The 25,513-nt window shown below is 43.1% G+C and overlaps 1 protein-coding gene, 1 long non-coding RNA gene and 1 pseudogene across 2 annotated transcripts; 1 reads left to right on the forward strand and 2 right to left on the reverse strand.

The window, feature by feature from the left end:
• Window positions 1-1,510: 1,510 nt before the first annotated feature.
• Window positions 1,511-5,647, reverse strand: LOC123649473. The gene is made up of 3 exons (XR_006739014.1): window positions 5,565-5,647; window positions 3,090-3,203; window positions 1,511-1,791 (listed from the first exon to the last, which is right to left on the reverse strand). It is a non-coding gene; the product is annotated as an uncharacterized LOC123649473 (long non-coding RNA).
• Window positions 4,726-18,528, forward strand: DLEU7 (deleted in lymphocytic leukemia 7). Its single transcript, XM_045567657.1, has 2 exons — window positions 4,726-5,408; window positions 17,660-18,528. Exons 1-2 carry the CDS (start codon window positions 4,950-4,952, stop codon window positions 17,864-17,866), a joined length of 666 nt encoding a protein of 221 aa, XP_045423613.1. The 5' UTR covers window positions 4,726-4,949; the 3' UTR covers window positions 17,867-18,528.
• Window positions 18,529-25,020: 6,492 nt separating this feature from the next.
• On the reverse strand, window positions 25,021-25,513 carry LOC123649084 (annotated as a pseudogene).

The raw sequence follows: 25,513 nt of genomic DNA on the forward strand, positions 1-25,513 counted from the left end.
GATAATGTGCGGGCAGCGTGAAAATCCACTGCGTTGTCACTCTTAAAAACTAACCATCTACCAAAGCTACAACAATTAGAAAAAACTATATCAACTCTTTTAAAATCCAATTTTGATTTCTTTATCTGCCAGTATCAGGAATTCCTCTTGAAAATAAACTGATTATTAAGATGAAACCAAAGAACTGATTAATTAGACAGAACCAAGTAAAATGATTTATATCTCCACAAAGAATTGCATTTTGCACTGAGGAGCAAACTGCAAGGGAGAAAAGCACATCAGATTACCCCTGGACCAGCAGGTGGGATTCAACATTTTCAACTTCTCCTTTCCCTCCCTTTACCCCCTCTTCCCTATTTTTCTTCACTAACTGGCTTCACTAAGCTGCACTTAGCTTCACCACCTTCATAGGATGTGGGAAGGCAGCACATATATGATGTCCTGAAAACACACTGTCCTATGTAAACAATTATTTTTGGCAATTCAGAGATTTGGGGGCAGTATTACATCTTTTACCCCCCGAAAATCAAATGTTTAGGCCAAAGTTAGAACGGCCTGTACGTTTATTTTTATGACTTGGCATATTCAAACATTACAATTGTATGTTTAAAAAAGGGAATTTGAGCTTTTTTGCTCTTTCTTTCTTGGGTCTACACCTTTCCCTAGTTCCATTGTTTTCCCTTTCACAGTACGTTTTCATATCTTAGTATATCTCTTCAGCATCTGTTTCTCCTCAGTCAAAATTTTCATTCAAAAATAATAACTCTTTGGTGTCTTTGGACATATTTTACTTTGCCCCCACCTATGAACTTCACCAGGGTGCGCTGAAGGTTAACATCTCCATTTCTGGAATTCTCTTGGATCCCTTTTAGAGAAAAGTGCCAAAGAATATAAGCAGGGATCCAAGGTATCTGGGCTTTGCCCAAGTCCTTTGAGGAAGCCTTCCCATAGCTGTCCCTTCTGCCAGTTCCCTTCTGTTCTCGCTGTGCAGGGCTTCTCCACGATTCCACACAGGAACTGGCATCTTTTGCTCACGCGGGAAAGGAAACTTTGGATTAAAAGAAGTGCCCGAATACTTGTTTCTCTAACAACACTCTACCTTGTCTGTCAACAGGTGGAAAAATGCTTTTCACTTCAGTGAGCTTTCTACCCCCTTCCCTCTTCCATCCCACATCACACAGGGGCCTGGGTGTTTCCAGTGCTCATTTTTAAATGCTCCTATCAATTGTCAGAACAACCGGAGTTGCTCAAGAGATTTTCCCACAATTGTTGAAATAGTAGAAGGGTTAGGTGAATGGCAAAAGCATTGCTGGAAGTAGTTGGTGGGAGGCACCTTTTAGCAGTGCTTTGTCTAAGGGGCACTGGGTCACCGGGTCACTCCATTAACATGCTGTCCTTCCTGTAACATATGTCATGCTGTTTACTTCAATTCTGACTTTTTCTGTTGCAAGAGGCAGTCAACCCAACTTAAAGTGACTCAAAAGAAAGAGACTTTATTGGCTTGTAGAACTAAAAAGCACAGAGGTGGGGCTGTCTTGTGCTGCTAAATGGTAGGCTCAGATGGTGCTGTAAGGCCACTGCTTTCTCTATGTACACCTGTTGGCTTTTCTCTCACGAGTGTTTTCTCTCCATGGGTGTTGGCTCATTCATAGGCAGGCTCTCCCCTCAAACTCACATGATGGCTGCAGAAGCTCCAAAACTTATCTCTTCTCAGCTTCACTTGCACAGCGGTCATTGCAGTCAGCCATTCGGTAGAAGGGTTAGCCTCATGCAACTGGATTTCCTGTATATCTGGAAAGAGGAGCAGCTCTGGAAACTGGATATGCTCTTTACCCAGCAGCCCCTGCAAAAGCCTCCTTATGTTCTGCTGGCATTGCTGTTACTTGGTAACAAAACCTTGATTTGTATCAAGTATTCTCCATCCTCCCTGCAACCAAACGCTTCAAGGGAGGCTAGACCCAGCTCAGCTTGGAGTGAATTTTGGTTCACCCAAGACTCTCATGACTGTGATTGATTAGGCAAGAATAAGTGACACAATTCTGGCCAAGAATATGTGAGAGAAAATCAGATGAAAGCTCTTGGGAAATGTCTCTTTGCTCTTGAGAAGGAATGCACAGGAAGAGATGGCCTCTTCTTCCAGATGTTGTCTAGCCGTGATGCCGGCATCTACTGCAGCTATCTAGTGGCCATAGAACTAGTTCAAAGAACACGGACAAAGCTGGTGTACTGGGGACCACATAGCAGAAAGGTGGAAGGAACCAAAGGCTTTGATGACACCATTGAGCTGCTGCATTAGCGAACCCTGGAGCCACCCTGCCTTTGGACTTTTTGCAATATGACACAATTAATTACTCTTATTGATTAAATTACTTTATACTGAGTTTTCTTGTTAAAATGGAATTTGATCTTTTTTGCTATTTCATCTCTTGGCTTTTTTTTTTTTTTTTTTTTTTTTTGGCCTGTATGCTTTGCTTCCATTGTTTTTTACAGTGCATTCAGACAAAAGTATCCTAAATGATACTGTCGCACTGGCTCCAGCTGGGTCATGTTCCCATTCCTGACCATTCACTGTGGGAATGTGAAGTGGGAATGGGCTCAGCCTAGATGATCCAGTCCCCTTCTGCAGAGGGACGGGCTCATCCCATGTGATCTCAGGGACTCAGTGTGGAGGAAGAGGACTATCCGCTGAGAAATGAGAGTATGGTCTCCACAAAAACATCGGATGTCTAGTGGTTTGTCCTTTTGAATGTGTCTTTTATTATACAAATGGCCCCAAATTGTGAGTATAGTGGCTAGGGAGCAGGCAATTGACTTGTTCTGGTAGCCCAGCATACATAACTTTGGAGGTGTTTTAGACCAAAGGTGGATCTGCCACGCTATTGACTCATCTCAATAGCCTGTGAAAATGGCTTTGGAACATAAGCCATTTCAAGATCATAGCAAAGGACAGTGTGACCCATGGCCAAGACAAAGCATTGAGTTGCTGGATGATCCAGTGCTCCCTAAGGACACTAGAAAATGTAGGCTGCTATTTCAGCAGCATATACCATCCCTTGGGCCCCTAGGTTTTCTGGCCCCTTCTCTCATACCTCATGAAGTTCAGCCGGTCTCACAGCTCTGAGTCAGCGTGGTCTGTGGAACAGTGGAGCCTCAGGTCAGGCTGTGTCTAGTGATTTCAGTTCTGCCGTTGGCTGGAATTCCATCTGTCAAGAAAGTTTTGCAGTCAGCCATTTGATAGTGGAAGGGTTAGCCCAGGAAACTGGATTTCCTGTGTATCTGGAAAGAGGAGCAGCCCTGGAGATCTGAAATGCTCTGTGAAAATTACGGGTTAGTTTTTGCTATTGCTGGTTAGTGTCTGCTGAACCTAATGCACTTCAACATTTGAGGATTAAAAAACAAGAGGAAAATTTCTCTATTTTTTATTTCGAACGTAAGTAACTTCATGGCAAGAGAATCTAATCAACATTAAACTATTTACTTCCCTCCAAAGTAATTTCCTCTCTGTCAATGCACAGACATGCATTTTTACTTACTTATAATTAGTGTGAACATGCTCGTTTTTGTTTAAGAAAGGTTTTCTTTACCTTGGCATTCAGGTTTGTTTTCATAGGCGAAGAAAACAGTGAGAAGAGAACAAGAAGGATCCTTTGCTGGAGAGCTGGGAGGATTATATGGGGTCATACTGTCCCAGAGTTATAGAAACCTTAAAGGACCCCGCATCCCTCGCCATCTCTCTCATGATCATCCTTCTGTACTAACAGACTCACTGGAGTGGCTTTTCCACTCAAAGGTCTGTCTGGATCCTACTCCACAGCACCAAGGGTGGGGTCTTGCTTCTAGAGGAAGGCTGAAATCCCATCCTCCAGGTCTGCCGGGGCTCACCTGTCTGCCATGGGCTTGCACCGTTGCCCCTGCTTGACTGGGCCATGGGATTAGCTAATGGCTTTCCTTGCAGGCAGAAAGCAGAAATAATGCTACTCTAGGACAGATCTCCATACTATTCCCCTCAAATGGCTTTTTTCTTAAGTCCAATCCCACACCAGTGCTTCCCAATCTATCAAAGCATTATATTGCCAGTCCCAGTTCTTTTTTTTTTTCCTAAGTTTGGAAAGTAGCCATGTTAGGTTTAATTAAAACCAGTAACTATTTGTACAGCTGTCCCTGGGTTCACGGCTCATGAAAGGATTTAGCTTCAACCCTGCTGCCTAAGTCCTTCGAGAGTTTCACACAAAACCATTTAGGCTTCTCACGTGGGCAGGGCCAGGCCGCGCCCGACTCGCTGGTGGCTGATGGCACTTCAGTGACTAGGCTCTCGGAGCACACGGTGTGGAACAAAGCAGAGAAGAGCAGAACTTTGAGACAAGTCCTTCTAGTTTTGTTTGGGGGATGGATGCAAGGCCTTGAAGGCTGCCCCAAGAAATTTCTGAAAATTTCCCTAGGGTTGGCAAGGGAGGTGGTAGGAGAATCTGGCACAGTCTTCCTTTTGTGAGTTTTTCTGGGGCTCTTTGCACTTTCGCCCTACGGGTGGGTCTTTTACACCCCCCCCCTCCCCGGGCCTAAGTGGTCATTGGCAGGCATCCTTCGCAGGAGGTGGGGGCGGGGAATCCCTGCTGATTGATGCCTCCGCACAAAGCGGCACGTTTTCCCATCAAAGCCCCAGAGAGGAGGAAGAAGCAGCGCTCAGCATTTGGCTTATTTGCAAGTGCACATCGAGGAGCGCTTCAGGCAGCCCCGGGGTCAGAACAAGCCGATTCCGACTTTCCAAGCCAGGGCAGGGGCCAGCGCAAGGCACTGATTGAGGCCCGGGGCGGGGCCGGCCGCACAGGCTGAGAGATTCGGAGGCCGAGGAGCCGCGGGTTGAAAAATGTGACCCTGGCGACCCCCGGGGCCCCTGCCTCTCCGGCACCGCTCCACCTGCACGCGGAGCGCGCCGAGCCGCTGCGGAGGCCATGGCCAGCCCCGCGCCCTTAGTGGCCTCCATCAGCCACCAAATGGTGGCTCTGCAGACCCTGCAGCTACTGCAGCAGGAGTGGGGCTGGGGGGATGGTCCCGGCACCCCCGGGAGCCCGCGGGACCCGGATCACGTGTCGGCCGTCCCAGCCCGTCGCTCAGGCCCGCTGCGGGCGCGGCCTGGGTCTCGGCGCGAGGAGGGGCGCGGGGGCGCGGGGGCGGGGAACGGGGGTGCCGGGGCGCGGGCCAGCTCCCCCGAGGTGGAGGTGGTGCGGGGCGCCGAGGGGGGCGCGGAGCTGCTGCCCTTCCCCCCGGACCGCGGGCCCTGCACCCTGGCCCGGATGGCGATGCGCAGCGCGCTGGCGCGCGTGGTGGACTCGACCTCGGAGCTGGTCAGCGTGGAGCAGACGCTGCTGGGGCCCCTCCAGCAGGAGCGCTCCTTTCCCGTCCACCTGAAGGTGAGTCCGCCCCCGCCAGCCCCGGTGGCGCGCAGGGTCCCCCCGCGATGAGATCGGTGGGGCCGCAGGATCCTGAGAGCAGCTGCCCACTGTGATTCAGCTCTGAGGGGATAAGGAGGGGGCCGGGTGACGCTCTGGGGACTCTTCCAGACCCACCTGGGGGCTCGCCTGACTGCAGAACCCAGACGCAGAGGGGCCTCGCGAAAACCTTGCTCTGGAACTCCTTTCCCTCTCACATAAATCAGCTTCCTGCGCCAGCTGAAGGCCCTTTCCACACGTGCAGCTTCTAGGGATGGAGGACAGCTCCCCCCACCCCCTTCCAAATTAATAACCCTGCCCCCAGAGTCCCCTCTGCCTTTTGTATGATGAAATCATCTACGTTTATTTAAAGTGCCTTCACATGCATGAATCACAATCATTTTTGCATAAATCCAATTCCCCTTAGAGCTCAGGGGCCTTACAGAGTCAACCTAAATTCTCATAAAGTGGGGTGAGAGCCGGGTGGGTCCCGGGCGTTGAAGCGTGAATACGCACGCTAAACTCGTGCTAAGTCACCCAGCTCACATGCGCCGGGCGCATTTCCGCTTAAGGTACCAGAGTGTGTCAGCCAGTTTAGCCCGGGAACAGCACAGCGCAGCTGCCCCGCAGGCTGAGTGGGGTCCTGGGCGTCTGGGTTTCAGTCCTGGCCTTGCCATTAACTAACCTAATTGGTTTAAGGTCACAAATCTCCTTGCGACCTTCTGGCTTTCACATTTTGACCAGGAGCGCTGCTTTATTCCCCTCGGGAGTCTAGCAGCAGAAGGGAGTTAGGGAGGGCTGATGAGAAAAGCTTACGGCGCTTCTCAAGAGTTGCCATTCCTGCTGTACAAACCAAGGTCTGGAAAGAGTTGCTGTATGTCAAGGTGCGCTACACACTGTAAAAGATTTATTTTAAATTAAACATGATAATGCATATTATACACCCAAATAAGTATTATTTCTCTGCACCAGGATTTCTCAAGCTCTGCACTAGCAACACCGTGGTCTGGCTAATTCTTTGCTGTTGGGGGTGTCCTGTGTATTATAGGATGTGGAACCGGATCCCCAGGCTCTGCCCGCTAGGTGCCAGCAGCATGCCGCCTGCCCCAAGTTGACAGACCCCCCCCCCCCCAAAATGTCTCCAGACATTGTCAAATGGGGAGGGGGGACCAGGAGGAGAAGCACTTCTACACTCACCTTAGAAAGTTACAAAAGAAAGCTCAGTTTCACCAAATGCTCTCCAATGTATTAATAAGATGTACCTTTTTTTTTTTTTGGTACCACCAAGACATTTTTTAAAATCCTGTGAATTAAACTATGATACACTATTCATTATAAGTTACATCCTAATTTCAGGGATTTTTTTTTTTTAAAGAAACGGGGTCTCACTATGTTGCCCAGGTTGGAGTGCAATGGTTATTCTCAGGTGTAATCATAGTACACTGCAGCTTCAAACTCCTGAGCTCTCCCTCTTCTCTCAGCCTCCAGAGTAGCTGGGACTACAGGCACGTGCCTTGCTAACTTCAGGGATTTTTAAAATGTGAAAAAAAACATTCATCTTAGAATTGATGAACAATGAAGTGCCGTGTGATGTTAGTAAGCATATACAGGGCATAGAGATAGGTTGTCAAAAGGAGAGACTGAGTGATCAGTTTTGCCTTAAGGTGATCCTGCAAGACTTCTTGGAGGAGGCAGCCTTTTGAAAAATGAATGTTGCTCTCCAGCCATTCGAAAGAAAAAAATGTTAAAGGGGAATTCTGTGATCTGAGGCCCAGAAGCATTGAAAGGGCCTGGGGCTCTCAGGGAACTGCTGTCAGTTCAATATGGCAGAAGGCAAAGAATGATGCTGGAGACTTAAGTGGGCGCCAGATTGGGAAAGGCCCGTGTGTCACTCTGAGGACCTTGGATTATCTTGCAAGCAAAGGGTAGATTAGATAAATCGTAGAAGCCTGCAGAAATCACAGAAAGATAGTATTCAGTTTGCAAGTCAGGTCTGAGGGCCTGGCCCAACTCAGTGGAGTAAAGCCCGTGTCCTCCGCGGTGGAGCCAGTCTGCTACAAATCGTGCCCTTCTAGTGTAGTGTCACTGTCGTTTCTACTTGGCAATCCTTTTAGCCCTTCCTAATTGACTTTTGGTCCTAAACATTTTCCACACTCCTCAATCTTTCTTCAACCAGACCTGAGCCCTCTCATTCCTTTTCTGAGAAAATTGAGGCCATCTGACACAGATATCATCCTCCTACATTAAAAAAAAAAAAATCACATTTCCACTCATCTTCATTCTTATCTCCAACAAATAAATGCTCGTCTCCCGCCTTGTAAATTCTTTGTCTTAAGCACTGGAGCATGTCTTTCACTTGTCCTGAAACTTTTTCTATCAATTCCCTCCTCTCTCCTTATATTTTCTACTCCCTTCTCTTTGCCAATCCTCTTGGTCCACAAACCTGCTAAAAGCTTCCCTCACTTACCCACTCCCTTTCCTCCCTTGTCATGAGCAAAGTTTGTGGACATTTGGATGTGTGGCTGCCACTTTCTAGAAGTCTCCAGAGCTCATTTCATGCTACTGGCATCCGCTATGCACTTGCAGGGGGATGATGAGTTTTAGGGCCCCTGAGAACAGCCAGTGCTTTCCGAAGGAGAGAAGCAGGGAGCAGTTTCTCTGCATGATTTGCCCCCTTCCCAGCCTCTTGGAATTTTGCTTGTTTGCTGTTTGGAGAACAGGTTATATCTCTGTTTGGTTTGCAGATTATTGATTACATAGCACTTAGACTTGAGGAGACGGCATTCTGTCTTTCTGGGGGCTGGTTATACAGACTTGGCTTCGTTAATCCTAGTGCTAATTCAAACAGTTTGGAAGGGTGTTTTCTATATTTTTAAATTAAGACCATGCAGATTGGTTTTATCCAACAGAATGGTTTCAGGAGGATTTCTGCTAATGGAAATCACACTTGTGTATCACTTAGAAGTATCTGGAAACCTTCCCAACGTCAGGTCTCTTTGGTGGTGTTACTTGCCCAAGAGGATAGGTGAGAGACTCACCTGAACTAAAAGCCCACGGCCCAGATGACAGGCATCAGGGGCTTTGCAGCAGAGACGACACAGCATAGTGATCAATCCCATGGAGCATTTCAAACCTTCTCTGCTATTTCTTGCCAATAATTTGCCTTGGGCAAATTATTAATATTTAGCCTTCCTGTGCCTCAGTTTCTTCACTTGTAAAGTGGGGATAGTGGGATCTAACCTAAAGAGTTACTGAGATAATGTGTTGAAAGTCTTAGTCTCCATTGATTTGAATTACTATCATTATTGTAATTATTATTATTTATTACTATTAAGGGGTTGATGCCTCATGATTTCTTATTGACTATTATTTTTGTGAGTTCCATTCTTGATATTAATCTGATCCATGAACTCTCTGTTTACTTTTCTGGGACTATTGACAAAAACAGAGTTAGAATGACCCAAAGAGACATCCAGGAAGCCTCTGCTATCCAGAGGTCAGCTTTAGCCCCATGCCCAGTGACAGACTTAGAAGTGTCACCATGGAGCTGAGCAAAACACTTGAGGGCTAAGGAAGCGATATTTTCAGGCATGGAGGCAGAGAAACCTCACCACAATAATAACAGACATTTTTCTAGTATTTTACTCTTTAATTAAAGAAACCAACACTTAATTATTCCTTTTGAACATTCAGAAATTAGCAAACACATACAAAAAACCATGAAATGAGTTTCTTCGTGGTGGATGAAAAAGGCTTAACACTACTGAGTCTTGTTGGATTTGGTGCAGAGAATGGAGTTGGCCAACTTGATAAACATTTATTATAGGAGGAAACTGAGGCTCAGAGAAATTGAGGGCCTTGCTCAAGACCCTGCAGCTAGGAAGTGATGGGTTTTATCTGACTCCTTCTGCAATATCACAGCACTAGCTCATAGGACTATTAGGAACAGCCTGCTGAAATAAGATACATGAGAATACATGGTAGACAGGGTCATGTTGTACGTGCTGTGCACTGTACATTGCTTGGGCTGCAACAGTCACGTCATAGATTGGATGTATTAGTCAGCTCAGCAGCTGTAACAAAAGACCACAATTCTGTTCTGGGTGGCTTAAAGAACAGACATTTATTTTCTCACTGTTCTGGAATCTGGAAGTCCAAGATCAAGGTGCAACAAATTCAGTTTCTAGTGAGGGCTCTCTTTCTTGCAGACAGCCAGCTTCTTACTGTGTCCTCACATGGCCTTTCCTTAGTGAGTGGTAATGGGCAGAAAGAGAGAACTCTGCATGTCTCTGGTGTCTCTTCGGATAAGAACACCAATCCTATAGGATGAGGGCCCTACCCTATGACCTCATTTCACCTAAATGACCTCCCTAAAGACCCTAAGTTCCAATATCGTCACATTGGGGGTTAGGGCTTCAACATGAATTTTGGAAGGGACGGAAACATTGGGTGGCCTGTGTACCTCCTTCTGTGATGGCCACCTTACATAGTGACACTGGATGAACTGAAGAAATCATTATCAAATCGGTAGCACTAGTGAGAATGCATTAGACATTTCCACCTAAAGGGAGCATAGAAGTGTGCAGGACACCAAAAGGAAGCCAGTCTAGGATTTTTTAAACTTCTGAAAATGACCAATTCACAATAGGGACCATTAGCCAAGCCAATCATGAAGTTAATCTGATTGAATGTTGTCTCTCTTCCTTTGGGAATTAAAAAACATTTATAGTTTCCAAGAGTTCTGTTCTGAAGCAGGTTTCATGGAAACTATGGCTGAAGCCAAATTTCGGAGGCAAAAGAACTTTCTTGCCGTTGCAGATTAAACTTGCCTGTGAGCTCGCCGTTTCAATTAGCTCATTGTGGTACCAATTATTCCATCACGTTTGGTAGTCCTTGCTGGTTTTCTCATTCAGCAGAGCAAGAGCAACAGTCATAAAACTGTTGGCTTTGGCTCCACAGTCATTGCAAACTGCAAGTGTGAATATTGGGTTGCTCCGAGGAAGACATCGACGATGAGTGCTTTTTTCCCCATTAACATTAGTTATGAAGCCAGCTTCTGCAAATCTGAGCATAGTGTCTTCAAAAATTACTAACTTACTGTTGAAGAAATAAATGCTCATGGTTATACCATCAGTAGTCGTTGCCAGTTTGCTCTTTATACAGGACAAAATTGTGCTTGTATGTTAGAAAAAGGCCCAGTGACTAGTCACAGAATTTCTGTTGTTCCCTCCCCCTACCCATGGATATGGTGACTGCTCTAGAAGCAACTTATTTATAGCTTTGTATTTCCTAATAATACAAATGATATAAAGATCAGGACATAATAGCTTTCTGAAATGAAAATTTGGGGAAAGATATTATAGAAAAGGCCCTAAAACCAAACTACTTATGTTTGTTTGACATCTTGGTGGAAACGCTACAATGTTTTATTTTACAATTTTTGGGTTTGCCTTGTGAATGTCCTTGAATCAAGTGCTTGTACCTGTCACAAAAGTGCTTTTCACTGGACTTTTCAACTGCAAATGGTGCTGTACCCAAAGCAAATGCATAAGGAACCTTAGTTATTTGTGAGCATTTACACTGGGTACACCGCAAGTAAAATGTTTAATTTCCTGTGGACGATAGACATTTTATGGTGACTGGCAAATACTTGCATTCTTCACTGGGTGTTTTATTATACACAGTTACATATCTATTTGAGACTGACCTTGGGTTCAGGCAACTGGAGGCTGCCCTGGGCCCTGTGAATTTGTAGTTCAAAGCCAGATGTTGATGAACCAAGTGAAGTTGGGGCAATTTGTAGTTCATGATAGTATGCTCTTCACAACATCCCCCTAAAGCAGAAACAACATTCCCATTTTAGGTACACACCCAGTATGAGGGATCCAAATGCATCTGAGGAAGGGGCCTTTGTCGGTCCCAGCAGTGGGTGACTTTAGTGGAGATCAGTCAGCTGGCCAGGTGTTTATTAAAGTCAGGCCCCATCACAGAAGACTGGGGAAAAGCTAATTTCTTGTCTTGTCATTTCTTTTCTCGTCTCTTTTCTTCCTTCCTTCCTTCCTTCTCTTTCTTCTCTTTCTTTCTTTCTTTCTTTCTTTCTTTCTTTCTTTCTTTCTTTCTTTCTTTCTTTCTTTCTTTCTTTCTCTTTCTTTTTTCTTTCTTTCTTTTCTTCCTTCCTTCCTTCCTTCCTTCCTTCCCTCTCTTTCTTCTCTTTCTTTCTTTCTTTCTTTCTTTCTCTTTCTTTCTTTCTTTCTCTTTCTTTTTTCTTTCTTTCTTTTCTTCCTTCCTTCCTTTCTTTCTTTCTCTTTCTTTTTCTTTCTCTCTCTCTCTTTCTTTTCTCTTGTTTTCTTCTCTTCCCCTTCCCCCTTTCTTTCATGCTTTTTGTAGAGGACATGAGGCCTTCAGGAAGAGTTGGAGGGGAAATGTGAGGAGAAACAAGCTTATAGAGACCAGTGCAAGAGGATATAGCTCAAGATGTGACCGTTTGGAAAACAGCCATCTTATTTAAAGCCAGTGGTTAAGTGAATATGAACTGATTTATGGTTTACATAGATCTAGAAGTGAATTTCCAAGGTGACATGGTAGGGGAAAAAAAACCCCTGTGAATTGTTTAAATGTTATGTTATCTGCATTTTAGAGCCTAGGAAGTTATACTGTATTTTCAACTTTATTATGTACTGCTGGTTTCAGAAAACAAGCTTTGAAATGGACTCCTGGTGCTAGATTCTTTTTGTCTTCAAACTTTCAGTTTTGATGAGAGTGTTTATTTTCAGTAAGAAGCTAAAAAAAGGGCTTAACTTTTCTTTTTGGACTTTGCAGGTGCATTTTCACTTGTTCAAAGATTCCAGATGTGCACAATCCTAATAAATGCACAATGCAGAATGCAGAAAAGTACAAGTGTGGCAAGTTTTACTGACCTTCCTTATAATGGGTAGGAGAGAACAGAGCCCAGAAAGGGAGAGCTCCAGCTGGGAGGTCTCTGATTAGCTGGGGGTTGGCTTTACATGGGGTGTAGAAGGTTCCATGCCTTGAATATCTTTCAACTAGCCAAGCCCTCTCAATTATGCTGCAGGGAAGAGGGATGGGCCAGCAGGCCAGTCTTCAGTTTGGATTCGATCATAGTCAATTTGGGCTTTGTAACACTTGTAACACTCAGTCAACCTTAAGAAAAATAGCATGAAGTTGGCCAAGGAAGAAATGACATGATTCATTTGTAGACATTTTGTTCCATCCCCAAAGCTAGTTTAGTGCCTCTGCGGCTTGTTCAGCCCACGGTAGCATCCACGGCTCTGTAACTCCTGGGCACCGGGCTTGTGTTATCACTGCACCTGGCCCAGTTTCTATTTGGGGCAGGACTTTGATGAACACTGGTGTTCTGAAGGAGAGAGGTTAGTTCCAGCTCTGCCACTAACTTGCTGTGTGACTTAGGTATGTCATTTCCTCTCCCCAAGCCACATTTCTTTTCACCTATCATTGTGAGCATGGAGTGAGACAAGTGTAGAAGGAGCCTAGCTTGCAGTCCGATGCCTAGAAGGTGCTAGGCTGACAGGCCAGACCAGTGTTCTTAAACAGCCGGTTTGCCATGTTACTCCCGTGATTGGATGTGTCTAGGGACTTTACTCTGGCATTCAAGGCTTTCCACACAATCTATTATTTTGCTATGTAACACAAAACTCTTGTTATTTTCAGGCTAGTTTTCCCCTTCCTGCTGTCCCACCTTCTTCTTGACTCTAGACCTTGGCTTGTGTTATTCATTCTAATTACAGGGGCCATCTCTTTTTCCTGTGAGTCAAATGTTGCTTTTCCCAACAACACCTATTTTGTAGGATCTAATATAGTCCTTCCCACCTGTCACTTCTCTGATGCCTCTTCCAAGCCTCCACTCACTTCTGCAAAGGCACACTGATGGATTCGAGAATTCTTCCTGAACTTAAATCTTACTGTGTGACATCTCACCAAGTAGATTCTAAGTTTCTACAGGGTAGATATTTTCCTTTTTTTTCTTCTCTCCCCTTCCCTCCACTCCCCTCCTCTCCTTCCTACTGACCTCCCAGCATCTAGCAGAATTCTTTATTTGTAACCTTAGATGTAAAGGAGTGCTTTACAAAGACAAAGAGCTCTCATATCCATGGGCTAATTTGACCTTTGCAACCTCTCCATGTGGTAGCTATTATTGTTTCCATTTTACAAATGAGAAAACTGAGTGTTCCGTAGATAAAGTGGCTTGTCCAAGGATGGCCTGTCAACGGAGCAGAACCAGAGCTCTGATGGCAAGTCAAGTGCTCTTGAAGGAATGAGCTCTGTCTGCATCCCCAGGGTCTTTGTAACTCTGGAGGGCTGGGCATCCTGACATCTGCAGAGTCCCTTTTGCCATGTAGGGTGACACACACATCGATTCTGGAAATTACGATGTGAATGTCTTGGGAGGCCATTATTCTGACTACCATCGGGCAGATTTAAGCTAAAAATTAAGAAAAAAAAATGTTCTAAAAACTAGAGCTATCTCCTTGAAGGGATTGCCTCCTAAGCACATGAGTTTCTCTAGTGTGTCCAAATGAATTTTGGACAATAACACATCTGGCAAGCTATAGAAAGGATTCACACATCAGAGCGAGCTTTGTATGAACCCTGTGCTCTGCTTAAATTATGAGTGTATAAATGTCTATTCTTTCATAGGATTGGGGTTTTTTGTGTGTTTTTACCATAGCCCTAATCATATTTCAATGGACATTTAGATAGATGATATAAATTAGGTACCATGTCTTACTGCTTTTTATCCAGCTTAGTAGTTCATGTAGTGGAGACTTGATATACATTTTAAATAAATTTAACTAATTCATTAACTGAGTTAAACAGGCTGAGGCCAATATCCTAGTAGATCAGCTGAGTCATGGGAGAATATCCCAGCTCACTTTAAAATGTAAATGCTGGCCATCAATTTAGACTGCTGTAGCAATCAATACATGTCCTATCCAGAGCCTGAAATTATACAAGGCTTTAGAAGTTCCAAAACCTGCTTTTCCATTGCTCAGCCATATAGTTCTAATAATTCTGGCGAAGTGCACAAAGCATCGTGTAGAATATTACATCATTTCCGGGAGCCTCTGGGATTTGCTAGATAGAAGCCACTGGGAGGATCTGCTCTGTCATTGGGTGGAAAGCACCCTAAGTGAAATCATCGCCAGTACTGAGCATGTGAGTTTCTGGTGAAAGCCCATGAGCCAGTTAATAGGCTGTTGCCTTGACGCTGTGACTTGTGACAGCCATCGTCTATGGCAGAATCAGCACAAGTTTGGCCGGAGGTAATGATCACTGGATCCAGAGTTGGCCTTCAGACCTCCTAGCAAGGAAGAGAAGCAATCACCTGTTTTATTTTTCCCTCTCCTGGCTTAAGAGTCCCATGGAAAGCCTATTCCTATTAATTTGTTTTCTTTGACTGTTAATATATTTGAGAAAGGATAAAAAGGATATACTGTACTAGAATAGTAAAATAAAGAGACTTTGCAAACTCGCCAGAGATCTGAAGTTTGCCCAGGGCCTCAGGGACCAGTACAGCCCAGCAGTTGAATTTTATTGTATGTGTAATTTCCCCAAACGGTGCCTTCTTTGATTCTTTATAGTAAACGTGAAATTGACTTCAGATTTTGGGCCCACAACTATATTTTTAAAGGCATTTTCCTCTTCTTTGGGTGATGAATGCCTTTGCAGACTGGCTAACAGGCACACGTCAGCACGTGTTTCAGTGATTCCTTCTATTTTGAATTGCCCTTTGCATGTTTCCTTTGATCCTTCCACTTTGTACTTCGAGTTGGATTACTTCTATAAAGCAAGCGGACAATTTCCCTTGATGTGGATCTTGGGGAAATAGTACAGAGTGATTTTTTTTCTCCCCTACTTTTCCATTCCCAAGCAATATGCTTCAGCAATACAGGTTACCCCATAAGCTATGGGACAGATCATCCGAGTAACCCCTTGACACATTCTGAGCAGAAATGAGCAACACGCAAAGGTAAGGAGGCAAGAATGCTTTAAAGAGAAAAAACAAACAAACGAAAAAACCCAAGAAGCATGGTAGCTTGGGAACCCTTGAGTGCAGGGCGTACAACCTATTTATGGTTCTGTCCCAGCACCTCTCTCAAGTGGTGGTCCTGCTGCCATTGCTGAATTGAAATACATGGACATTTGTTTTGTTTGTTGGGAGATGTTTTCTCATAAGCGCTTTGTTGGAAATCCATGTCAAATGATCCATGCTCTTTATTTTACAAAAAAAAAAAAAAAATCAAGCCATACAGAAAAGTACAAAGGTATGAGCCACCAGCCAACCTCGACTTCCCTGCCTAGAGATAGATAGCCTGTGTTGACACTTGTTGAACATTTTCCCTCTGTGTCTGTACAGATGGGTATAGATTAGGAGACAGAAGAGGAGAAAAAAAAGAAAAAGAAAGAGTGATAAATTTGACAGCACAGAAATGAAAAACTACTCTGTGACAATATATCATAAAGTCAAAAAATAAATGTCTAAGGGGAAAATATATAAAGAGTGCTTGTAAAATGTAGATGAAAAGACAACTCAGATGTATGGACAAAAGACAGGAAGAGACAATTTATAGGAGAAGAAACACAAATGGCCAATAAATATACAAAAAATTTAAAAAAAGTTGTCCATTGAGTTTTTGATTTTCACTACAGTTTTCATTAGACATGGATTTGGTTCTTTTTGAGCCTATTTTTCCTTAAAACTTTTTTTGATTCCTTCTTTTATACCTTTCATCATTTTAAACATGTTTTATAGTCTCCATTTGAAATTCTTGGAGTTTAATCCTGTCCCACATTGCGTCTGCTATATCATGATGGATTATATTTTAAATTTATTAGTATGTTGGGTTTACCTTCAACAGAGGGTTTATAGGAATACTATTGTGGGATGTGGGATATAGACATGTTTCCCGGGAACAGGTTTCTGTTTTCTTTTGCCATGTGTTCCTGGCAAATTGTAAGTTAATTTCTTAGCATGGGTGTTCCCAGAACACCCATGTATGTGTATGTGACATAGAGGACAACTTCAAACTTAAAGGACTATGTAACACATGTCCACCATTACCCAGTATCAGGGGCAACTTTACTCTCCACCCCAAACCCAGCTCAAGAGAGACTGACTTTCTTTTCTTGATGATACTGGTAGGCAGCTAAAATAATGTGTGTGTGTGTGTGAGTGTGTGTGTGTGTGTGTGTGTGTGTGTGTGTGTGTTTTCCTGGCTCTTGAAAGATTTCCCTTACTTTCTTGCAAGCTCAGAAAGACTGTTTGTTCTATTTTATTTAGAATTCTAGGAATTCAGTAGCAAAGGGTTTTGGGGAAACTAAGTGTGCTGTGTTGCCAGAACCAGAAGTCTGGGGAAAGTCATTTCCCTATATTGAAAATAGATCATATAGTCACCATGATTACTAATGTGGAATGATTTCAATATGTTATTTATTTGCAATAGATTTTAGAATGTAAAATGTTTGGAGATTAAAAGTCTATTAAATGACTTCATTCTTTTAAACTACCTGGGAACTGTTTTTTCTAAATTTGCATTGGGAATTTCTTGAGACTATGTCCATTAAGTAACAAATTCTGTACTGGAACAGAATTTGAACAGAGTTTTGAGCACTGTGAGTGTGGGATAATAGAAACAGAAGCTATTTGTATATTTGTCACAGCTCTTTTAGAAACTCAACTCCAATTGGCTGAAGTAAAAAAGGATATTTATTGACTCAGCTGAAAAATCATGGGGTTTATTGCTCAAGTACAGATAGATTCACATGCTCAGAAAGTGTAATTAGAGTCAGTCTGTTTTAATCTTTTGGTTCTACTTTCTTTTGTGTGGTCTTCATTGTTATTTGAACTCTGTCCTTATGGTGGCAAGGTATTTTCCAACAGCCTCAGTTAGAGAGGACAGTAGACCCTCTTTACAGCTTGTCTAGCAGCTAACCTGGGACTGTGGCTTATTGGCCTTGGCATCTGCCCATCCCTGACCAGTCCACCTGGCCAAGGAGTGGCTGGCCTCGCCCCTGGAGTTAGGATCAGCTTTGGTCCAATTACATAGGCTGAGAATGGAGGAGGGTAGTTCTCAGAGGGAAAAATTGGGGTGCTGTCACCAGAAGAGAAGGGGATGGAAGCCGGGTAAGCAGGGCATAGCAAATGTCCCCCATAATCTGTCTAATGTCTTGTTTGTGTTTGCTGTTCATTTCAGGATAGTGTTGAATTTAGAAACATCTGCAGTCATTTGGCTCTACAGATTGAAGGACAGCAATTTGACAGAGACTTGAATGCTGCCCACCAGTGTTTGAAGACAATAGTCAAGAAGCTGATTCAGTCGCTTGCTAATCTCCCTTCAGATGCTCACGTGGTAGCCTGTGATTCCTTGAGACAGATTTTACAGAATCTCCCAGACATCTGAGTGTTAAAGACATCGGGGTTAAAACCACAGCTAGCGCTGTTAAGAGGACTGGATACCTTCCCTTCCTAATTGAATCAGCAGACAATAGATGTTTTTATTTCCAAAAAGGAGAGACTTAATGGCACATGGAACAGTCTGACCAGTGGCATCTGTAGCTTTCAGAATTATCGCATGTTAATGAAAATTTTTTAAAGCAGTTCACGTTTTTCAGTATGTTGGCTTATTTGCTGACTTTTTGATGGAAATATATTCTACTTTGTGTAATTGATTTGATTATATATGTATATATTTATCAATTCATAGTATTAGTTTTGATTGAATGATACCTTAATCTATATTCATATTAATGTAGGCCTATACAGTTTAAAATGGCTATTTATATGATTAGAGCCCCATGGTTCTTAAAATTATCTTGAATAATGGGCTATTTGATAATTGCTATGTTACTTACGGGACACTTCGTTTTATATTATGAGAATGATCTTTAGTTGTAGGGCCACATGTGTCAGTGGTTAGGAGTTCTAATTCTGGCATTAGTAACTTACTGTTGGGCAGGAAAAGAATTGCTTCTAAACCTGTCCTTTCTTATACTGGTTTGTAAATTTAAAATGACAATGAGCTATGAAGTACCAAGGATATACGATCTGTAAATACAAAGTACACTATTATTAAAGTCATGGGACAAATCTAGCTCTTCTTGCTGTCTCTAAATGTTCTGACTGAAGTAGGAAATTCTTGTGAAAAAAAGGAAGGAGTGGATGTACTGGCAGATTTCCCCAACCATTTGGAGTTGGAAAAAGAGAGGGTGATTTCTTCTTCTTCCTTCTTCCCTCTTCCTTCTTTCTTCTCCTCCTCCTCCTCCTCATTTTTCTAGAGGTTCTCTAAGAAACAAAGTAACATGAAATGCTATTTTCCCTTAAAATTTTAATAGAAACAGAATCAGATTTAGAAAAAATGATTACAGTGTACATGTGCAGCTTGTTTTCAAAAAGAATTATAAACTGAGTCTGTGTGGTGAGAGTATATCTACTATTTTAAAAAGTATTAATAGTAATGAAAGTCTTTTTAATCTCATCTACTCTAATTTTAGTTGGTTTCAAATGTTTTCTTCCAGAGTTTGAGAATGAAAGGTACATATATTGTTTCTCTTTGGATAAAACTGACCATTTCCACAGAGGAGAATTAAGTATATGAGACTGAATTCTAGCGGAGAGGAGGATAGTGTGTGTGTGTGTGTGTGTGTGTGTGTGTGTGTGTAGGGCCTGTGTGTGTGTGTGTGTGTGTGTGTGTAGGGCGTGTGTGTGTGTGTGTGTGTGTGTGTAGGGCCTGTGTGTGTGTGTGTGTGTGTGTGTGTGTGTGTGTGTAGGGCCTGTGTGTGTGTGTGTGTGTGTGTGTGTGTAGGGCCTGTGTGTGTGTGTGTGTGTGTGTGTGTGTGTGTGTGTGTGTGTGTGTAGGGCCGAGATGGACCAGAAAGAAAGAGCATTTATTTCTTGGGAATAATCTTTGGCACTTTGTTTTCCCATTCCTAGGAAACATTATATTCTGGGGGCAGGACTTTATTTTATATTGTAGTCTGCTATAGTTTGGAGACGTATGTCCCCTAAATCTCATGTTGACATGTGATCCCCAATGTTGGAGGTGAGGCCTCCTGGGAGGTGTCTGGGTCGTGGGGGCGGAACCCTCATGAATGGCTTGGTGCCCTCCTCTAGGTAATGGGTGAGTTCTCGCTCTGTGAGTTCCCACAAGAGTTCTCTTAAGAGCTGGCTGTTGAAAAGGCATCTTCTCCCTCTCTCTTGCCCCCTCTTGCGCCCCCTCCTCCCACGGGAGCTCCCCATGCTGGTTCCCCTTCACATTCTGCCGGGGCTGGAAGCAGCCTGGAGCCCTCACCAGAAGCAGATGCTGGCGCCATGCTTCTTGTACAGCCTGCAGAACTGTGAGCCAAATAAACCTCTTTTCTTTATAAATTGCTCAGCCTCAGGTATTCCTTTATAGCAAGCAAACAGACTAAGACAAGGTCTTTCTTTCCCAGGGAAATTATCCCGGTATTTTTCTTTAAAGACCCATCATTATTCATGGCCTATCTACCCTGTTTTGCAATTGATGGTCCTCTCAATAAATATTAAGGCTTGTTTTTTCACTCTTACTATTAATACAAGAAATATTGACCATTTTTGCTTTTCTGTTTGTGCTTGTGCTTTTCCCTCACTTTGTGCCACGTTTCCCATAGACTAATTAAAATCCTATGCATCCTTCAAGGCCTGGTTTACCCACCACCCCCTCCATGAACCCTCCTGTGTCATCCTAGTCAAAGGTGAAATCCTCCTCTTCTTAACTTGAATAGAACACATTCTGTGCTACTTCTCTCGCATTTATCATCTTAATACCATGGCTGTCGGTAAATCTCCTATCGAGATCAACTTGCTAAGGGCAGGAATTATCTAGACATCTTTGTATATTACATAACATCTATGGTTTTTACAGTTCTGTGACCTTACTAGAACTTCCATTGCCTCTCCCACCTCTTCACACCCCTCTCTCATCCCAGTCTAACTTCTGTGGCTTATGTTCTATGGTCAATCTGTACAATCACTCGGCTGTACATGCTACCAATTCCCTTCCCCTTTTCCCCTTTGGTTCAATGCTGCTTGTGAAACTCTATTCCTAGTCAAACTCTATTCCTTTGCCTACACATGATCAAGTCCAGCCCTCTGTCTGTACGTGAGTTCTGAATGTTTCTAGAGAACACCCATATAGTGCCTTGAGCAATGTACCTCGATCACTTGTATGAGGGCAGGTTGTGGATGTTTTTCATAATTCTGAAAAGAAGTTGAATCATTTGATACTGTCTTCACTGAATGTCTTTGAATATTTCACCTTCCCATTCTCTTTGACTCTTATTTTTAGATGATCCATAACAATGGATTTCGGGGTGGTAGAAACCCTCCAGAAATAGAGAAAAGTAGGGGCCATGCTGGGGACCTTCTAAGCAGAGCGGGATATTTGGATGACAAGATGGCACCTGTACTGTTCTCTTGTCCTTAGATGCTCTCCTCACTGCCTACTCTACTCTTCTGGGAGCTCCTCCAAGAGATCAACCTGATCCTACATCCTTTCAACTGCATGCCTTACACTGATTCACCAGCTATCTTTGGGTTCCTTTGGCTGTGATCCATTTTCTTTTGCATCTTCAGAATCAACCTTTTTTCCTCCATTTAAATGCTCTGCTATTGTTCTAACTGACACGGTTTCTCCCCAAAGTGGATTAGTTTTCCTGATTTAAATGAAGTCCTTTGGAGGGTAGAAATCCATTTGGATACTTGCTTCAGACAGAATGTTAGAATCAAGTCCTTGTAAGAAGTGAATCCTTTGCGTCTTAAAATTCCCTCCAACAATTGGCCCCATTTCCCATTTTTCTTCATGCTCTGGTGCCAGATCCTTAGGCAATAAATCTATCGGAGAGGAGTATAAATCCTGTGCATCTGTGAATTCAAGCCACATTTAATTCGGCAGAACTTCAACTAAGAAGTGTTCCGTATCATCTGGGTGTCCTCCTCAGGGAATCCAGCGTTCCATTCTACTGCCAAATTACCACAGTCTTGGTTTCACTTAGCTACGTGCCAGAACCAAAGTTCTGGGCTGTCGTTATGTATTCCAGAGAGCTTTACCTTTGTTGGATGTGACTTGTTTACTACTATGCTTAATAGGAATGACATTATAGCTGAACTATAGTTTGTAAATTTCTTGTGGACAAGTTCATTTCATATCTGCTCCATGCTTACAGTCATAAGTCAGGAGACACTCCCAAGGTTGGCAGAAATCTTTCCTGGCACAGACGTACCACTAATTTGTTTCCCTTGCCTTGGTGAAGACGTTGATAATAATCATGGCTTCACTTTCTTTTTCCTTAAAAAAGCATTACAAAATGCCTGTGGAACCTAAGGGTATCTGGCAGAAAAACAAATTCACAGGGATCCTAGAAAAAAGTTGCAGAAAACAGTGTCAGATTAAATTGCTACAAAGAGGAAAGAGGAGATTCTGCAAAGGTCCCTGTCCCCTGCACCTGTACTCCGGCTCAGAATGGACCGGAAGAATACAAGAGGACAGCACAAGCATGGAACACTCGGTGTGTGTGTGTATGTGTGTGTGTGCACATGTGTCTGGGGCAGAGGGAGGGAGGATAAGGGGAGGAAATACACTGAGCCTGGTGCTGTAATCCAAAACATGAAGAAAGCAGTGGGATAATTTGGAAAATTAATGTCCTTGGGGATATCCACAGACTCACTTTAAAGAGTTCATCAAATGTGTCTGGTTGCTTTGTTGAATTGTTCAAATGAAAAATATAGGGCTTCTCACACGTGGCACTTTTCATGCCATCTTAAAATGGTTGGGAAGTGCCAAAGTGACAGCTGTTTTATACACAGTCTCATTAAACCCTCCAAGATTGTCTTTGATACCCTTTTGTCTCTTGGTCTTCAGTCTTTCTTTCTCTCTCTCTTTTTTTTTTTTTTTTTTTTTTTTTGAGACAGGGTCTCACTCTGTCACCCTGGGTAGAGTGCAGTGGAGTTATCACAGCTCACTGTAACCCCAAGCTTCTGGGTTCAAGCAATTACTCCTGCCTCAGCCTCCTGAGTAGCTGGGACTACAGGGACATGCCACCACGCCTGGCTAATTTTTTCTGTTTTTGGTAGAGATGGGGTCTTGCTTTTGCTCAGGCTGGTCTTGAACTCCTGCTCTCAAGCAATCCTCCCACCTCAGCCTGCTAGAGTGCTAGGATTACAGGTGTGAGCCACGGCACCTGGCCCAGTTTTTAATCTTATCTCACCCCTCTCTGTGTCTTGAACCATCTTCTACAGAATTGTTGCAAGGGCATTTATAAGGCTATTAATTGCATTCTGGATTTTTGTGTATCTACATATTCTTTTATACATGAATAAAGTTCACAGACTTTGGTTTCTGTTTCTTTTCCCTTATTTTTTTTTATATATTCCCTTCCCTGTCTTCCAGTCTCAGATAACATGATACTTGTCCGACACCTATTTCCTGCGTAACTCAGAATGGAACTGTATGTGTATGTAGCAGGAATACTGTTCACACTCACATCGGATGAACGGTCATACCCAGAGGGAATAGGAATAAAGCTCTTCTATCCATTTTCTTGCCTCATAGCAATTTTAATTAAAGGACAAAAAGGGAAAGAATGAGGTAAACCTCGTTGATGTAATTGCCCTCAAACTTTTGCTTAATTAAATTTAAATGGTTACTATGATCCCTATATTACCCTATGTATAAATTCTATGTTTTTTGTAGCCACCTCGAGAATATTTCCTATTCTCAATACTGAATTTCTGAATTTTTCATTTAAAAAAGTGGGTAGCTTTGCTGTTTAATAGGATCAGGAGCTCTAAAGTTAATGGGATTGCAATTACTGCACTGCCGTGAGCTTGCACTGAATACTGTTTTGCTCCTGTTCTCTGGGTCTTGTTTCTTCTGGAGGAAATGTTGCACCATTAAGTCATGAAACGTTCACAAGTTCATGTGCAGCCTAAGTGGGCCCATGGGACAGTCTACTTCAAATTCACCCAGAGCATCTATAAACACACATTCCTACCTTACTTGGCCTAACTCTAATCCAAACCACCATCTTTTCTACATGTAAAATACAGCCGGTCTGTTGTTTCCAGGTGTTTTGATGACTGAACCTGCTCAATAGTTGATCTAGTCAGTATAGAAATAATTGAAAAAGAGTTGACAACAGGCCTGGCGTGGTGGCTTATATAATACTAGCACTTTGGGAGGCTAAGGTGGGAAGATTGCTTGAGGCTAGGAGTTTGAGACCAGCCTGGGCAACATAGTAAGACCACAACTCTACAAAAAAATTGAAAAATTAGCTGGAGGTGGTGGTGTGCTCCTGTAGTCCCAGCGACTTGGCAGCCTGAGGCAGGAGGATCGCTTGAGCCCAGGAGTTTGAGGTTGCAGTGAGCTATGATAATGCCACTGCAGTCTAGCCTGGGCAACAGAGCAAGACCTTGTCTCAAAAAGAAAAAAAAAATTGACAACAAATCCAATGAATTCAGTAGGGCTCTCTGTGTATATGTATGTGTGTGTGTGTGTGTGTGATTTTCTACATCAATAAACAGATGATTTACAGGTGTTCCCTTTCATTTTCCTTCCCCCATTTCAGTAGATTGAAATATAGGTTGAAAAGATCTTTGAGTGCAGAGATTTTTCTACTGACAAGGAGTATCCACAGAAATGAGAAATTCCAGAAAGACATGCAGTTTTAAGTAATGATTACATATCTAACATGTTCCCAAATGGGCTTTCTAACCAGTAATTATTACTATAATCATAATTTCCAAGAGATCCTTTAACTAAATGTTTTAAATGCTGTTCTTTGCAAATAAAATGAGTTCTTGGGGGAAAAAAGAGGGAAGTCTTTAGCAATTCAGTATCACAAGTGATGAACAGAGTTTGCCAAATAAATATCTCAGGCACTCTAATATTTGTCCAGATAACTATCTATGCATCTGTTTTTTTAGCCTTTTATTTTGAAGGAATTATAGATTCATAGATTATATTAATGGATTATTCACAGATTATAGATTCATAGGAAGTCATAAAATATAGTACATGGTGTCTGGTGAACTGCTCCCTTGCCCAAATACTGACATTTTATATGACTGTAGTACGGTAGCAAAACTAGGAAACTTATATTGGTACAATATTGTTAACTGGATTGCAGACTTTCTTCTGTTTTTATCAGTTTTTACACATACCCGCGTGAGAGTGTGTGTGTGTGGTTCTATGCAATGTATGTTGCATAGAACTATGTTACACATAGATTTGTGTAACCACAATCAAGGTACAGAACTGGGCATCACTGATGAATTTCTTCGTGCTGCTCTCTTCTAGTTGAATCCACACACATTGTCCCCTGGAAACCACTATCTACTCTCCATCTCCATAGTTTTGTCATCTCAAGAATCTTATATAAATGGAATTACACAGTATGTAACCTTTTGAGATTGGCTTTTTTCACTAAGCCTAACACCCTGAGATCCACTCAAGAGGCTGCATGTAGCAATAGTTTCTTCCTTTAAGTTGCTGAGCAGTATTCTACATCTACTTTTAAAATCTATTTTTTTAAAAAAAAATCATTTGTTAGTATTTAATGAACCTCTCTCCATGTGGCTTGCAGCCATGAGGTCACCCTCCCCTCCCCACCCCGAACACACAACACCCTTAATCTTCTCCTTAGCTTTTCTGCTGAAGAATTTGGCCTTCACAGTGACTGGCTGCTTTGGGAGCTTTCCCTTGCCCCGAACTTTGTCACAGTCGGATCGCACCACATCAGTGATGGGAGCAGTTCCAGTCTTGTTTTTGGCAGCATTTACCCATGTGTGCTCACTGACCGATGTCCACAATTTATCAAGGTGGATAGTTGGGCAGGAGCTCTGGTTCCTATTTAAGCGGTAATGCCTCATACCAACTTTCCCAGAGTGACCTAGGCGATACATGCTGAAGCTGACCCTGTGGCAAGGCATGCCACCAGCATTATCCAGCCTCCTGACTGGTGCTTTCAACGCAGCTGAGGCCATGGCTCACGTGGCCCCGAAGCTGCTGGGTCTTCCTCAGTCTGGATGGCAT

This window comes from Lemur catta, chromosome 13 (genome assembly GCF_020740605.2).
Source record: "Lemur catta isolate mLemCat1 chromosome 13, mLemCat1.pri, whole genome shotgun sequence".
NCBI classification, from domain to species: domain Eukaryota; kingdom Metazoa; phylum Chordata; class Mammalia; order Primates; family Lemuridae; genus Lemur; species Lemur catta.

What these genes read in the sequence shown, in the direction of transcription:
- DLEU7 (XM_045567657.1), top strand. Translation starts at nt 4,950, where the DNA reads ATGGCCAGCCCCGCGCCCTTAGTGGCCTCCATCAGCCACCAAATGGTG. An exon ending in CCTTTCCCGTCCACCTGAAG is followed by an intron (nt 5,409 to 17,659) that starts GTGAGTCCGCCC and finishes TGTTCATTTCAG; the next exon opens with GATAGTGTTGAATTTAGAAA.